This window comes from Ochotona princeps, chromosome 15 (genome assembly GCF_030435755.1).
Source record: "Ochotona princeps isolate mOchPri1 chromosome 15, mOchPri1.hap1, whole genome shotgun sequence".
In the NCBI taxonomy this organism is placed as follows: domain Eukaryota; kingdom Metazoa; phylum Chordata; class Mammalia; order Lagomorpha; family Ochotonidae; genus Ochotona; species Ochotona princeps.
Genome location: NC_080846.1, coordinates 15,000,242 through 15,017,625, shown reverse-complemented (window position 1 = coordinate 15,017,625; position 17,384 = coordinate 15,000,242). Strand labels below are relative to the sequence as shown.

Here is a 17,384-nt window from a genome sequence, read left to right as displayed (position 1 = left end):
ATGGAAAACAAACTGGCATAGTTCCAAATGAGCCCTTAGCCACACTGAGCAGGAAGAACAAAAACCATACTTAAAATTGTAATTAAATGTCTTATTCTTTCAATAATATTTCTTTACGGAAGCTGGGCAACTGTTTAAGACTTGTTATATCATGAATGTAAGGTTACTTGAGGCATCAACCATAACTTTTCCAGTTAACTCTCCAGAAATAAAATATACGATTAGGTAACACACACACACACACACACACACACGAAATGGGACTTTTTAAAGTCCATGAAAACAAAGAATTTTGGGGGTGCCAAATCAATGTGAAACTCACATACAATTTTTCATAATACACATTTTTTTTCATATACTTTTTGAAGATTTCCTCATCTCCCATAGATTTCCACTTTTTGCACCATAGTAAACTTATCTTTTAATTCCACTTTCCACCAACTTTTAAAACTACTCTACTATTATATTACTATATAACATCAGCACCGCTATGGTAATAACCAAAGAGAAATTGTCAAAATTGCTTGAAACAAAGAATTGTCAAAGCAACAATACTGTCTTCTAGCGTATGACTCTTCAGAAGCTTTTTGTTTTGTTAATTTTCCTTCTACCATGTCTTCCTTTCCTACCTCACCTCATCTTCTAACCCCCTGTGGGCTTTAATATCTGTAGAAAACTCATCTGATATTAGTCCTTTCTTGGGAGGAGGCATACTATAAATACCATCTAATTTAATTGACCCCTTTAAAAACTGGTGGAACCTCCTACACATTAACACAGCACCTTAAATTTGTTGTATCACATCCTTAGTGTTTTGTTGATTTGTTGTCTAATTGTAAATCTATTATTTCAATACTGAGATCATTTTTACAGAGGTAATAAAATGTGTGTCCTGTTAGCCAGGAGGTAAATAGCAACTTACTTCCAGAAGTTTAATCTTCTGCCATCGTATGCGTCCTTCAAAATAGTATTGAATCCACCCTGAGTCACTGAAGCCTGTATAATCACAGATGCAAATCCAGCCACCATGATTCCAGCTTGAAAAACATCTGTCCAGATAACTGCTTTAAGACCACCCTTTAACGAAAAGTTCATGAGGATTAATGATTCTACCAGGCATTAGTAAGCATCCACATGTTTATTCACTATACTAGACAACAGCGGTGAAAACATGGATGTTGACCAAGAAGTACACTCAAAAGACACGGTCAGGTTTTGGTAGAACCTTCCTAAAGAAGATATTTCCAGAAGCCTCCAATCATTAGCAAAGAGGGCCAGCATTGTGGTGCCCTCACCTATGATCCCTGCATCTGCTATGAGTGCCCTTTGAGTCCTAGCTGCTGCAGTTCTGGTCCAGCTCCCTACTAATGTGTGTGGGAAAGCAGCAGAGCTAACCCAAGTGTTTTGGCCTTGTCACCCCTGTGGCAGACCTGGATGAAGTTCCTGGCTCCTGGCTTCAACCTAGCTGTTACAGTCATTTGGGAAGTGAGCCAGTAGATAAAAATTTTATTCTCTCTCTTTCTATAGATAAAATAACATGGACAAAACTCCAACTACATGCAATATTAAATATGGACAGATATGCATTTTTGTGTGAAATGGAAAGTGATATAGAATGTTTTAGGAAGATTCATAGTCACATCACAAAAATCATTATCATGGATTTTGTTCAATCAGCAGAGCTGATATTTAATCAGTAAGTACCCAGATAGTCACATCGGTCATTGAAATACTAAAAACACACCCTACTAGTTGTTACGTGTTTTGTCACCCATGCATGACTTTAGACAGTGGAAAGTTATCACAGAGTTCCAAACTGAGACTAACATGAGCACAGCTCTAATAGCTTAGCAATGGTAAGAATTAGGAGACAGAGTTCAGGAACATTGCAATGGTCCTGATGAACTGTATTCTACAAAGAATCAGTCTATCTCAGACCAAACATTCCTTCCACAAAGCTGATACTGTGGCAGCACAGGAGTAGCAGAGTAGCTCTGAAGAACTAATGTGGCAGCATGTAACTAATGGGAACCATAATGTCGCAGAGCAAGTGGGTGGAATGAAAAGGGAAATGATGATCATGACATACCAGAGTGCAGTAGAATGTGCAGACCAGTCCTGTTGCCACGACTGCACCCCACAGATCAAATCCTGTAACTGCGGAAGTAAAGTGAATGCATGCATAACCATGAAATATGAATAATGAATGTATGTCTCACTAATCAGCAGGGGACAAAGTTCTATCACATACTGGGCACCCGCGTGATCTATACCCACTTATCAAAAATTCGGGCCAGATTTTAAGGGAGTTTTAAAATTGTAGTTGATAAGTTATATGGACATAATGGTGGTTTCTACTCTCAGGCACCATGCACAGTTCCAGCATGGGCTAAATGAAATTTATGTTATCGTTAAGCTAAGGAACTGCCTAATACTATGATGTGGCTGTCCAAACTAAAGGGAGTCAAAAGACATTTGCCATCTTCCCCATTAGACAAGGGTCTGTTTTACCACCTTTGGAATTAACAAGATGATAGTATTAAAATAATCATCACATAATTAAAATAATAATTATTTGTTAATTAATAATAATAATTAAAATAATAATAAATAACTGAAGAAAATTGTGTATGATTTGTAATTCTTTACCTAAGAAGTGAAATGCCTTTTTTATAAAAAGATAAACAGAATTAGTAGATAAAGGAAACCTGATAGAAGAGACTAATTTAAAAGCTAAATTTCTCTGAAAATTTTGATTTACAGACTAAAAGCGAGAACCACGGAAATAGTCTACATAATTGGAAAAATCAAATTTTAAAAGGAACTTCTTAAAAGCAAAATGAAATAAATTGAAACTGTCTATATGTCAAGTTTGTGACATAGGCATATGCAGACAAATGTCACCAAATTTGAAGATTTATTTATTTTTATTTGAAAGGCTGATCCGAAGCTGGGAATCAGGAGCTTTCTCCAGGTCTCCCACACGGGTGCAGGGTCCCAAGACTATAGGCCATCCTCCACTGTTTTCCCAGGCCATAAGCAGAGGGCTGGACTGGAAGTGGAGCAGCCGGGATTAGAACCAGCAGCCACATGGGAAGCTGATGCGGCAGGGCAGAGGATTAGTATGCTCTGCCACCACACCAACCTCACACAACCAGATTTGAAAACACAATGATGTTACATGCATACCTGCTAGGAAACATCTAAGAAAAAGAACTGCAAAGAAGAAAATGTGTAACTACATTTGTCTTCATGTTATTAATTAGATATTGAAATCGCTACTCTAAAACTATGACCTCTACAGATCCCAACATGGAATGCACACCAAAAAAAAAAAAAAAAAAAAAAAATCAGAGAGTTCTTGATGAGAAGACAGTCAGGCAACTGACACTAGATCATGCAAGTGAAGACCTGATGTGCTGCCAGCCAGGTTTGAAAAATCAGAAGACAACTTGGGAAGGCTCCTGATGGACAAAAATAAAACAGTTTGAACATCAATAATAATAACCATGATGGTTGTCAAATGTTTGTGTCTGTAAAGTCATTATTTTAAACTCTCAGTTACCTGGGACCAGCATTATAGTGCAGTGGGTTTTAAGGTTCTGACTGCAACACTGGTATCCCGTATGGGAGTTAGTCCATGTCCTGGTTGTTCCACTTCTTATCCTGCTCCCTGCTAATAGCCTGGGAAACCAGTGAAAGATGGCTCAAGTCCTTGGGACCCTGCATCCAGGTAGGAGACCTGGATGAAACTCCTGGACCTTGCCTTCAGCCTGGCCCAGTCCCAGCTTTTATGGCCATTTGGAGAGTGAACCATTATACAAAAGATGTCTCTCTTTCTCTCTCTCTCTCTCTCTCTCTCTCTTCTAAAACTCTTGCTGTCAAATAAAAAATAAATCTTTTTTTAAAATTAATATAAAGGTGTCAGCAGTGTGGTTCAACAGGCGAATCCTCCACCTTTAAGGGCTAGCACCCCATACGGATATCTGTTCATGCCTTAGCTGCTTCACTTTCCATCCAGCTCCCTGTTTGTGGATCTTGTGGATTGGGAAAGTAGTCGAGGATGGCCCAAAGCCTTGGGATCCTGCACCCATGTGGGAGACCTTACACAATTTTTAAAAATCAAAAATCAGAAGCCCCCCCCACAAAAAAATAAAGCAGCAGGCGTTGACCAAATGCTTGGACCACCTGCTGTCCATATGGGAGACTCAGATGAAGTGCTTGGCTCCTGGCTCTAGACTAGCTCAGCCTTAGCTATTGCAACCATCTGGGGCGGGGGGTGAATCAGTGCATGTTAGAGTTCTATCTCTGTAATTCTTTCAAATAAATCTTGTTTTCAAAAAGGGGGGAAATTTCTGGAATTGGATGATGGAAATATTCTATATCCTGGGTGGTAATTTTGAGTGTACACAAATGGTAAAACTTATCCACTATACCCTTAAAAGTTCCGCTCATGTAATAATATGTTAGCTATACCTCAATAAAAGCGTAAGCCTTGTTAAGAAAAGAATCCTTGACTTCTTCAAAAATGAAAATCAGCCGGAGGCAAAACTGCCCCAGCAATTGCAACCACCAGCATGTGCATAAGCTGGTTGGGGTGACAGACTGTGTCAGATCCTCTACTGGCATGCACACACAAGAATCAAGTCTGCAATCGCCTCAGATGAAGTTTCTATGGGGATCTCCCCCAACTGAATCGGTGGATTCAGAACCTCAGCTATGGAGAGAATTGCAGATTCCATGGTCTGAATCTGGAGTGCCTGTGTCAGAGCTGGGCCTCCTCAGTGGCTTAGAGCAATGGACAGCATATCAAGGTGAACACAGTACTTTGGATTCTGCAGAGGACACCTGGTACCACAACAGAAGATGCAGGAAAGAATAAATCAATTAACTACCCCAGCCAAATGTTGGCAGTGAGTGACTGGGCAAACAGAGACTCTAAGGTGGACTATACAACTAGTGGATTTTGGAGAGATTTCATCGTGCTTGGAGTAGTGAGACTGGTAGTAACTCAAAACTGTTGAACTTGAAACTTCTTGAGCAGTGCCATCAGAATATGCCCCATACCTGGGACACTGGGGTGGTGTCAGGAGGCTGGACCTGGGGTATAGAGGCATTTGGGAGGCTGGGTATGGCTCCTCCCCTTATCTTCCTCTTCCCCCAGATATAGAAAGGAAAAAAGAGAATGTGAAAGTGGTGATATCACTCAGCTTCCTGTAGCCCTTGACCCTTATCACCCTAATCAACTATGTAATAATCACCAAACAATAAAATTTTTAAAAATGAAAATCAATGTTTTGATCACTCCTAAACTGTACTTTAAAAATCTAACATATTTAATTACACTTAAAGCCAAAAGGTAACTTCTGAAGTTTATAGTTCAGTTCTTGAGGAATGAAATGACTCATTCTTAATCTTAGTAACATGGACAATTGCAACAAATAGAACTCAGAATTCAAGAACAGATTATACAGTGGAGCACTTCTTTGTAATAATACTGAATAATACTGCTGTACTTTATCCTCATAGGTACTAATTACTATCGTATACATCATAAAATTTTTAAAAATGTAAATGTAGATTTAGTGGGTTTTCTCCATCTTACGTTAACTCCAGGAACCACACCACATTCTTTCCAGCACAGAGTCCACTTGTCCAGTCTACAAGGAAGTGTTAGAGATAAACTCACTTCCAACTGATAAGACTTCAAAGAACTTGGGACTTCCCAAAAACCATTCAAAAATATGACTAACAGCAACATTTGCCTCAATAAACTATCCTTGTTTTACTGCTCTTATATGCCCAAATTTCAATAGCAAAGGTGATTTATTGATCAACAAAATTTTCAAAAGAGAGAGGGAAGAAGGAACAGAGAGAGGGAGGGACAAGTGTAGAAAGGAAGGGAGAAAGCAAGGAAGGAAGGAGGAAAAAGGGAAGGAGGGAGGAAGGGAAGTATCCTTTTATCTTTAGAATTTTATCTATGAACCACATGGAATCTGTTCTCTGCATGAAGAAAATAATAGCATGAAAATTGTGCAATAATCATGCATTTGCTGTGACCCTGATGACCTAATGTGTGAATAAGTTCCCTAAAGATGAAAAATAAATACAATTTTTAAAATAGAAGCATAGTCTTCATGCTAGGGACATCATAGCCATCTGTCCTATAATGCTATGAACAATCTGATACTTCGTCATGAGACTCTGCTGCTCGTCCATTTGGAGCATGTTAAAAGTAGGAATAAGAAAAGCTTTTCTCTGCCAGATTTTACAATAGATCTGATCAGAATTACAAAGAAGAGAGTGCAGTCATTCATGACTTAGATGGCAGGGGACCAACATTCTGAAGACCTGGAGAGTGGTTGCTGGATGCTGCCTGCTGTGGTCAGCCCTTAGGAGCAGCTGGTATAGACACTGAACTCACCCTGCCCTCCTTGAAAAGCTGCTGTAGGTTACTGGAAGCACTTTTCCTCATTTCCCAAGGACAGAAAAAGCTGATTGAAAATCATCCCCAAAATATGAGTTACATAATGAGCAAACTCTAAAGTGTACCTTGATTTAAAGCCAGGGCGGGGGCGTAAATAACAAGTCCAGTATACAGAATCTAGGAAGGAAAAGAAAGCCAAACGAATTAAATAAACTATGAATATGAATGACAAAATACTGATTTTTCTCCCCATAAATTCAATTCTAATTTAAAGCAACAGTTTCAATATACTTAAAGCATTTACTTCTAACTTGAAAGTATTAGGTCAATAAGGCTAATTCTGTTCTGCTTGTGGAGGTGAAAATCTCCTATGATCAATTCTGTATAAAGATAGACTTTTCATGTGATACTTCATGTAGATGATCACTGGCTCACCAACTCAAGCCTGAAATCAATTTTCTAATCCAAAACAACCAGAAAAAAAAATATGAAAGTGAGTAAGGTGGAGTAAGCATTATGGCTCAGCAAGTAAAGCCACAGCTTGAAATCCACACATCCTATGTCTGAGTGCCTGTTCGAGTCTGGACTTCCAGTCCTGCTTTCTGACTGATGATTGCCCATGTTTTTGTATACCTGCCACCCACATGGGAGACCCAGATGAAGTTTTGGTTCTTCGTTTCATCCTGGTCCACTTCTGACTATCATTTGAGGAGTGAACCGATGGATGCAAATTCTCTTTGCCTGTCTCTCCCTCTCTTTCTATCATGTTGCCTTTCAAACAGACAGATTGACTTTCTGTCTTTCCCTGTATCTCTATGCCTCTGTCTTCCAAATAGATATTCTTTTAAAAAAGAAATTCAGTTTAAGAGAGTGGTCCTTCAATCATGTATGTAAATTAACAACTGCATGGTTAAGAAAACTATACATTTCCTGAAGTACTTTATAAAAGTTTGCATGACCATCAATTAAGTGTAAATTTGTGTATAAAAAAGAACCTAAAATCAATAACACCTATATTCCACTATTTTATGTATTAGTTTTTCATCTACATATTTGACAAATATTTATTGATCTTGAGTGTAACAGAAATTACAGTCTTTTCCCAAAATATCACTTCCACTAAACTTTGTCACTCAAATATATGACGTAGGAATTAAAACTACAGTTACTTCCTAAGCCATGCTGGGAAAAGGGTTCTTGGGCTGCCTGATTACATTCCAAGGTTAGAGATACTGAAGTACAGTAAATACTTCAAACGGAGAGTGCCAAATGCCCCCTTTCTGTGGAACTAAGCTGTACTTCCAGTTACTCTTCTGGCATTACCATTGAGTCATTTTACAATCGTTGTCCTGTCCAAGTTGAGGCTTTCAAAACGTGACCGCAGGTTGCCTTGCGAGCTCCTTTCCACACTTCCCAGTGCCAACAAAGCCCCTGCGAATGTCTACACTGTTGGGTAAGGCAAGCTATCAGCCTCAGCTCTAAGTCCAACTCTCCATCACGCCCCACAGATTTCCTTCCTATACTGAAACTAGTAAGGGCTAGCACAATTTGAATCACATCATTTGCAATGATACAAAATGAGTTGAAGGCACTCTGTCTTCCTGTAGCGAAAGCTTGGGTGACTTTTGAAGGAGAAATAGAATTGTAACGAGAGTCAGAGTAGAGACCATTCCTCAGCTTCCGCTATCCAACCTTCGCATAAAGGGCTTCACTGGCCAGAGGAAGATCGGAGAGTCCTAATAAGCATCCCTCAGGCTTACGCAGCAGGATAGACAGTGGAAGCACTCCATCACTAGCCACCTGGTGAATCCGTGCTTTCTGGTCAAGCGCTACTGGATTATCTCTTCCAGAGCTCATGAGCTTACATTTTTACCATCGAAATATCAATTAGTCTTTATGGCTCCATTTTTTAAAACACTGATTCATTTTTTTAACACTGATTCATTTTTAAAGTTAACTTACTAACATAGAAAGTTACGTCCTAATGCCTTCCTTTGTCAGCCATTTTTTCATACCTGTTATTCAATATTGTTTTAAAAATACTTTGAAGTATTCAACTTGTTTTCCTTTGTCAGAATTACTGTCATCAACTCCTAGGGTCCACACTACTATCCTTTGTCATCTTGTAAAGCCTTTAATGTCTGTCACCTTGGTTAAGATCAGAGGAGAGGGGATAAAGGAAATTATATTTTCCTAATGCAGCATATCTGTGTCTTGATCAATATAATAGCTAATTCTTGCTTCAATCGTTGTTTTTCCAGGCAACAAAGCATTGCTGGCACACTGTTTAATTATCTCAAGGGTAATTGCTACTTAATGACAAGTGTTTTTCCTTTTTCAGTTTCCTCATATTTGTAGTATCTCTTTGTTATCTCTCATGTGTTTTCCAAGTAAGATGGATCCAGATACCCTGGTGAAAAATATTTCAGATAATAAAGGAAAAACTAGCGGTGAGTTACTTACTGTTTGAACAATGAAGAGGATTGTTCCACAGAGACGAACACATTTGTTGAATCGAAGTTCTAGATACTGTTGCCAAAAGGGGGAAAGTAATTATTGTGTGAATCCTCTGCACACCTTATAATCAGCAGCTCAAGAAGTAGAGGATTAGAGATGTAAAACAGCTTCATAAGTAATTTGTATTGTGTATCTTTATTGTACTATTTTATTAGCATACAGTGAAACCGAATCACTTTAGAGCACAGTCCAAGGACTTGTAGAACACATACATATTTGAGTAACCCCCGTGACGATCTGAACACGAAACAGTGTGTGCATCTCAGCAAACTTCCTCAGGCTTCTCCCCTGTGGCCAAGCCCTCCTTCCATCCCCACACACTAATGAGCTCTGATCTCTTAGCCATTCCTACTGGTTCCAGATTGGCATATAGATGAAATTGCATTCTGCATTTTTAGATTGAGGAACCCATGGTTCTCCCTAGATTCATTCAGCGGACCAAACCTTTCCAAATGTAGGTAATTTTGATGGAATTATCAATCAAAGTGTCATGACCTATTAGCCAGAAGAAAGCCACGTAACCACCACTTCACTTTCTGTGAACAATGAACATTTTGAACTTAGAGGCAAGCTACGGAGAGAAAATGAGCAAGTCCCACTCTGGGAGACCAGAAGACGCTGTCCTGCCTTGTGCCTTTCTAAAGCTTAGTTGGCTTTTCACTCTATTTTATGAGTTACCCCACATCCCTCCATCATACAGTCTTTTAGTTGAAGTCACCAAAATTAGTTTCTTTTCATAGATAATGGCCCTTCCAACTCCTTCTCGTGTCCTGGAAATCTCCTATGTCTTATCATATGACCAACTTATGTCGTAAAGACCACACTGTATTTCAGTTACGATTATAGAATTTATGAGCTGGAATCTAAGATATCCTCTAACTTAGCACACGTGGAAAAAAATTTTAAGGCTAACAATAGTCTTTTCATACAGCAGAGAAGAAGGAAGAAGGAAAAGTGGCATTAGGTAATAGAGGGAAAGACATACGATATTTTTGTTGTGTGGTCAAAGCTAACATGTGTGGAGTATTTATTGTGCTTATTCCTCCTGGCAACTCTACGGATAAGTCCATGTTGGGGACAAGGGCATTGCGACCCAGAGAAGACATCAAGTTTGCAACCTAGGAACTAGCAGGATCACAACACAAATTTCAAATCATTGATACTAACATGTGTACATGACCAAATTAATAAGTAAAGAATCTAACTACATGCTTAGACTGAGGAAGGGAGTAGGCAGCACTAACATGTCATTGGACCTGCAAAAATAACTGATAGGAGACAAGAAAGCCAAGCAATAGGGAGTACTGGGAGAACAGCTTCAGCCCTTCACCCAGCCCCTCTCCTGACTCCCAGAGCTTTAGGCAATCACTCTTCAAACCTGTTTCTTTCCTTTGACATTGAGGACCATGGTAAATAGTTCTTTGCCCTTTTATTTCCAGGGTTTTGAATACTATCCAATGGTATAAATGGGTGGGGAAATGTTGGACACTGTTGATAAAGTAAGATATTAAGAAGTTACTTCTATGCAGATTCATGGCCCTTGAGAAACTTGATTTCAGTGAATAAATATCATTCCAGAATATTTTGGAATACTTTTCAGAAGACTGGAGAAACATCTGAACCTGGAAATGGAGCGGTGTTATTTTTTCAGTTCTTTTAGTAGATCTCTCTTACACATGAGTGGTTATGAATAAACAGAGAGACCTTTGCTTTTTCTAAGTACACATACCCAAGACACTGGAGACAAAGAACTCTTAAAAGAACATTGCAACCAAGCTAAGAATGTCATCATCTGGATCTATGGTACAGACACACAAGCACATATATATGCCATGAGTGGACTTTAAAAAGTTCATAGAAAATTCAAACTATCCTTTGACTTTTTCATGAGCTTCTAGAAGCTCCTTTGTATATGTAATATTCCACCTTCCCTTCCTGCCCCACCTCCACCAGCCCCGGGATCAGTTGACGTAGAAAAAACTTAGGAGTTAAAGCTAATTCAAGATCAAGTCAAGTACTGTGTCATTGTCTCAGCCATCAGCGGCTAGGAAGCTATTGAAGGATGTTGAGGTCTAACCAGAAGCCCAAGTAGCTGTGTAGTAGGCTGAAAGCAAACTAAATCTAAACTAAGATTTCCGGACAAAACTACAAAATAACAGGAGGTGTCTACTGTCAATCAAGCTCTCCCAGAATCCTCTGCACTTTGAATAGTTTAAGGACATGAAACTGAGACCTCTAAAAATTTAAATAGATGCCTGAATTAATACAGAATCTGAGTAACTCAGTATAAACATACAGATTTAGCTGGACACAGAATAATTCTAAAGAAGTTATGAATCAAACCAGATTCCTACAATATCCTTTTTGTTCATCTGTGCATCTGGAAATTGCAAAACACCTATTAGGCCTACATTTCAAATTTAGTGACAAATAGAAATAAAGTGATTGTGAACAGCCAACTTCAGCAGTAACAGACAAAGAAATGTAAATAGGGAACAGTTTCTTCCGTGAGAAAGAGTACCAGCGTATCTATCTCTTGGTGCTGGACTGCTTTTTCTACATGTGGGTGGCTCCATCTCTCATTATAAAAAAGAAGGAAAATATTCCACAAGAAAGTCCTTGCCATGGCCAGTTGATAGGGTCACAGCATGACGCCCAATTGCTTGGCACTCCAAGTCGTGACCACCACACTGGCTCGTTGGTTCACGTGTTCTGCATCACCTCCTTGCTTCTGTGCACTAAGACAAGCTTGGAATGTTGATAGGTTCATCAAGTCTGCTACTAGGCCTGTCTCCAGTATTTCATTCTCTCCATAGCTTGACTTACTCTGACTGTATCTGCAAAATGGGGCTCTGATAGAATCTCTCTCATAAGGATTGTTTGGACTGTTGCGCCAGACAATGTATGCATGTAAATCATGCAACCCAGTGCCAGGCATTATTAAGCAGTCCACAAACAGTAGTATTTTGTTCACCTGGAAGGCCTGCTCACAGGCTCTACTGCGAGAAACTTGTGAGAAAGGTATTTCTGCTTGAGTTAATGTTACAGCCCCAAAGGGACGGGTCAGTGGTTCAAAGAGTGGCATTTGTCTTTGGGGACAGAAGTCCTCTGGCCAGATTATTCAATTCCATTCCACATTTTTAAGTTAGTTAGCCACAGATCAGGGCTCACGCACCTGAATGCCTGGATGTTTCATCCAATCGCTTAGGAGGTGGTTTCAAAACAAGTTGTGAACAAACAAAATTACACTTTTAATGCCAAAGAACTGAACTCTAGGCATGGTTTTGCCATCACACACATAGTCCTTGAGCTCTGTGACACCCTTGTACATCTGGATTTCAAAGAATTTTTGTACAAAGGTAAATTTATCCTTTAATTCCATTTGCCCATGAACATTTCTTTGGTTTTTATCCACATTTTTGAAGTGCCTTTATATATGCCTAACCTTAGCCAGATGCTCACGTATTTATGTGCTGAAATATTCTTTATATTAATGAGGAAATGCATCCACTCACATCTCCCTCAAAACAAGAACTCCCTTCATCCTTTTTCATGTTCTGTGTTTTCCATTTTTGATAAAGGCAGATGAAGACTTCTCCACCAAGTAATTTTGCAAACGCAGAGATAAACCCTCAACACAGAAATGGGTGGAGAGCGAGAGCAGTGGTTGCAGAGCACAGCTGAGGTGGTCACAGGGAAAGTGGGCCCAGCCAACAGTCTTCTAAGTTCCCAAAAGAAGTCAGAATCTGCAGTTTTATTTGACTTTTTCTCAATCACTAAATGTTAATATTTTTTCAGCACATTATTACGTTACATTTAAGAATGCCTGTGAATCAAATTTGGCCCGAGGCAGTCAGTTGATTACCTCTGAGCAAAACTGAGAAATTCCACCTGTCACTTGCGGGAGTATGGCTGAACTCTCCCAAATGTGGCAATCAGAGCAGGTGGAAGGCAAAGCGGCCCCAGGGGTGCTTCTCTTTGGATGAAGTCACCGAGTCTAGCCAGACTCTGTCACCAACGCTCGTCGCGCCACCTTAACCCTGTCCTCAGCATCAGCTGAATCAGCCTCGCTGGGAATCTACCTCTTAGTAGCCAAGGATTGGAGGAAACACTCCATAAAGCTGACAACAGACACGGATGAGATGAGGAGCAAAGCACTCTGGATAAGGAATGGTCTGTTGCAAAGGAAACCCCTTTGGCCTCATCCGTGGAGCTCACGGGTCAGTACCTGGATGAAGGAGACCTCGAGGACACCGAACTGGACCGCATCACTCCTTTGAGATTTTAGCTCCCCCTACACGATTCTTAAAAGTGAACCAAACACTTGTCATCTTGGCAAAGTCCTTTCTTACAGGACAGATTGAGAGAACCCAGACGCAAGGGACCTGTGCAATAAACTGGTGTTCTTCAACTGTCTTCCCGTAAGGAACCTCAGCAGAGCTTTGCCAGAGCTGTGTGACAATCCTGCCCTCTCCCCAATTTTACCAGTGGTCCCCCAAACAATCCCCCGCACAATCACCAGGCTATCACAAAGTTCATCCAACACTTCTTCTATGCCAAGCGCTATTCTATTACATGTGCACCTTGCAACATTCCATTTAACTCTCCGACAACTGGACGCAAGAGGGAGTTATGATGTCTTTTTGAAAAGAAGAGTCACAAAGAATGGAATAAGTATCCCACACTCACCTAGCAGGTTATGATAGAATCTGGTTTCCAACAGGGGACCCAGAGATATTTAGCTGCCTGCACCTTGGTGTGTGCGGATGAAGAAGGCAGTGGATCCACCCCTGGTAAACGGAATGGCTTTGAGAACCTTGGAGTGGGGGGACAGCAAAGAAGAGGGACTGAGACTGGAAAGATTTGGCTCACTAAAAAATGCAAAAAGTTGTGGAATCTTGCCTTTTGACCAAGAATCTAAGAACCTTTAGAAAGCCGTACCCTGATGTACTGCGTCTACTTTGGAAGTCTCTCTTGTTACTGAGGACGGACGCACACCCAGGGATTTTCCCTCAGAGGAGGCGATGATATTGTGGAGCCAGAGAGATTCCCTGGTGGTGTGTGTGTCTGCCTCCAGGAGAACTGCTCCAAAAACCTACAGAGTCCACCACGCTCCCCGCCCACGCGCGCTCCTCCCGGCCCACCGGCCCACCTCCCCTTGACCTCGTAGGTGCTGGTGATTCCCAGTTTGTAGAACACGGGGAGGAAGATCTCAGCGCTGATGACGACCACCAAGAAGTAGGTGAAGGCAAAGATGCTGTACATAACCCCAAAGCGGTAGACCTCGGAGGGGCTGCCCAGGATGGTGACAGCCGACATGAAGCTGGCGGTGAGGGACAGCGCCACCGGCACGGCCGTCATGCTGCGGCCCCCCATCAGGAAGTCCGTGGAGGTCTGCTGGCCACCCCCCGCGAAGGCGTAGTAGATGCCGATGACGGCCGAGATGAGCAGCATGCAGGAGAACACCAAGTAGTCCCACACCACGAAGGTGCCGATGCCCCGCGGCGCGTCCATGGCCTTGAACTCGCCCGCGCCCTGCCAAGCCAACCCGCGGCCCCGCGGCGCGCAACCCAGCCCTGAGCGCTCTGACTTCGGCAACCTGGCGCGCACTTCTTATTCGCAGGTGCCAAGGGCGCGGAGGGCGTGGCGCCCCGCGAAGATAGCAGGCGTCTTCTGGTGTCTTTTCACGAGTTCCGGCGCCCCACGGAGGTGGTGATGAGGGAGAGAAGGGGCGGGCCCCAACCTGCAGAAGCCCCTGCGCATAGAGCGCTCACTGGGGACAGAACTGGGGTGGCCCAGCTCCGAGGAGGAGGCAGGAACACCTGGGAAGCAGGTGGGAACTGTAGCCTTCAGCCAACTCCAACAGAGCCACAGCTCTCAGAACAAACTTGGGATGGTGGCACCCGCAGGGACGCACCATTTAAAGGGACAGGCAGAAGATGGGTCGAAGGGCAATTGTTAAGTCTTTGGCTTTCCAGTTAAACTGCCCTAACCTCACTGGGACGTATGCCTGGGGTTTTTATGTTTCTTTACTTGACAAGTTAATAGGTGACAGGAGAGCCATTTGCAGTGTACTGAGACAGTCCTTAGACGGGTAAGGGATTAGATAAGAGTAGATGGCTAGCCGGCTGAGCAGATGCATTTACATTCAACAAACTTGTCTAATCCCATATGGTGTGATAGAATGATAGCTGTTGTAAAATTCACAGTAATGTCCATGGTTAAATGAGCCTTACCACAGGACACATGCTTCTTGGCACCTTGAATACTGATTAGTGTAATTCTTACTAACACCTTGCCTGAACTGTCTTTGTCTTCTACTCCAGCAAGGGTTAATCCCTGGCCTAAGGAGATGGTGGAATTTAAGACTTTTAATTGAGGTCTGATTTCAGAGCTTGTTTTCTTCTTTTTTTTTTTTTAAAGAATTATTTATTTTTATTGGAAACTCAGATATACACAGAGGAAAAGAATTATTTATTTTTATTGGAAACTCAGATATACACGGAGGAGGAGAGACAGAGAGGAAGATCTTCCATCAGATGATTCACTCCCCAAGTGAGCGCAATGGTTGGTGCTGTGCTGATCCGAAGCCAGGAGCCAGGAACCTCCTCCAGGTCTCCCACATGGGTGCAGGATCTCAAGGCTTTGGGACCGTCCTCAACTGCTTTCCCAGGCCACAAGCAGGGAGCTGGATGGGAAGTGGAGCTGCCGGGATTAGAACCGGCGCCCATATGGGATCCCAGGGCATTCAAGGCGAGGACTTTAGCCGCTAGGCCACCATGCTGGGCAGAGTTTGTTTTCTTAATACCATGCTGTACTCTGTAGTGTCTACACATGGATACCTGATAAAGTAGGCATGAATGTGAACAGGCAGTGTCTATGCCAGAAAGAATTTAGGAGAGAAGATCATTTCCAGTATCAACATTTGAGATGTAATTTAAGTCGTTTTCTGAGAAAAGCCACAAAAGTAATGTGACTTAGATTGTCCTTGCAAAGTACACCCCAGGTACACCCAAAGTACACCCTTTGCTTCAGGAAGGTCTTCAGGGAGTTCCTGAAGGGACCAGCATTGCAGCCCCTCAACAGCAGGTGCTCTGCTCCTCATTGCGCTCCCTGCTGATGTGCCTGGGAGAAGCCGCAGCAGATGGCCCAGGTGCTTGCAGCCCCTACATGAGGGAAATCCAGAAGTTCCCAGCACCTGTCTTAAGCCTGGCCCTGCTGGAACCATTGAGGTATTCAGAGAAGTGAATCAGCAGAAGGAAGACTTTCTCTCTTTCCTTCCTGTATATGTGTGTGTGTGTGTGTGTTTAGTCATAACTTACTCACATCGTCCTATCTAGTTGTAAGTGGGACTGGGAAATAAGGTCTTTGTGCCAGGAAACCACGTACTCAGCTCAACACTGAATCTCTAACAGGTGAGTGGGATGTGGCCAGCAGTCTCTGCCAGGTCCATCTCGTCCAGTCTTCAGCAAGCCTTGGAGACCACTTTCCCAAAGAGTCTACTGGACCCCATGGACTGGTCCTCTGTGACAAGTTGCAATGCTCCAAGACTTAAAAACATGAGATGAACCAGTGGCCCTATGGCATTCCAGCACACGCAATGTGAAGATTTAGTCATCGAGCCATGGTGCCTGGCCCAGAATTTCTTTTTAAGGCAAAGTAATATTCCATTGTATTGATATGGTATCTTTTATTTATCTATACTTCTATCAATGGATACTTGGACTGCTTCCATGTTTTAGGTGCTGGGAATAATGCTGCTGTGAATATGGGTGTACAACTATCCCTGTGAAGTCCTGCTTTGAATTTTTTTGAATAAATATAGGCTCAAAAGTACAGTTGCTGGGTTATATGGTAATTTCCTTTTGTGTTCTTAAGAGCTGCCATACTATTTTCCTCACTGATTACAGTATTTCATATTCCCACCAAGAGTATACTCACACTGCAATTTCTCCCTATATCTTTCAAACTTAGTTTTTTTGTGGGGGATTGTTATAGTCATTTTTATTTGTAGCCAACTCACTGATTGATTTGTATTTGTCTAATGTTTAATGATAATGAACATGTTTTCACATGCTTATTAATCATCTACATATCGTCTTCGGAGAAATGTCCTTTCCATGTTATTTGAGCATTATGTTTTTATGGTTGATGAGATGCTTCTTTATTGAGATACCATATGTAAGCACCTTAAGTTTTTAAGGTATTTTAGGGTTCTATTTAATGAAGCTCATTAGCATGACATGCTTCTAAACATCCACTTCTTTCAGGTCCTAGTAATATAACACCCTTGTATATCAACCAGTGTGTTTTCTTTTTCACACTCCTCAGCATGCTGGGTCCCCAGGTTCCCACTTGATTAACCTCCTTCATTTTTTCCAATTGCTTCCCTTCTTGCTCTCTCCATGGTGGGTGCCCTGGACACTCTAACTGTACACAT

At 41.7% G+C, this 17,384-nt stretch overlaps 1 protein-coding gene across 1 annotated transcript in view; it reads right to left on the bottom strand.

Annotated features, from left to right (window-relative positions):
* Positions 1–14,704, bottom strand: part of SLC5A8 (solute carrier family 5 member 8) — a 42,135-nt gene extending 27,431 nt beyond the window's left edge. The window contains exons 1-5 of the mRNA XM_004589616.4: positions 14,108–14,704; positions 8,891–8,956; positions 6,553–6,604; positions 2,090–2,157; positions 923–1,077 (exon numbers count right to left, since the gene is read on the bottom strand). Of these exons, the coding sequence (XP_004589673.2) occupies positions 923–1,077; positions 2,090–2,157; positions 6,553–6,604; positions 8,891–8,956; positions 14,108–14,458 (692 nt within the window). The 5' untranslated portion in view covers positions 14,459–14,704. The remainder of the gene's footprint in view (positions 1–922; positions 1,078–2,089; positions 2,158–6,552; positions 6,605–8,890; positions 8,957–14,107) is intronic.
* Positions 14,705–17,384: the final 2,680 nt, after the last annotated feature.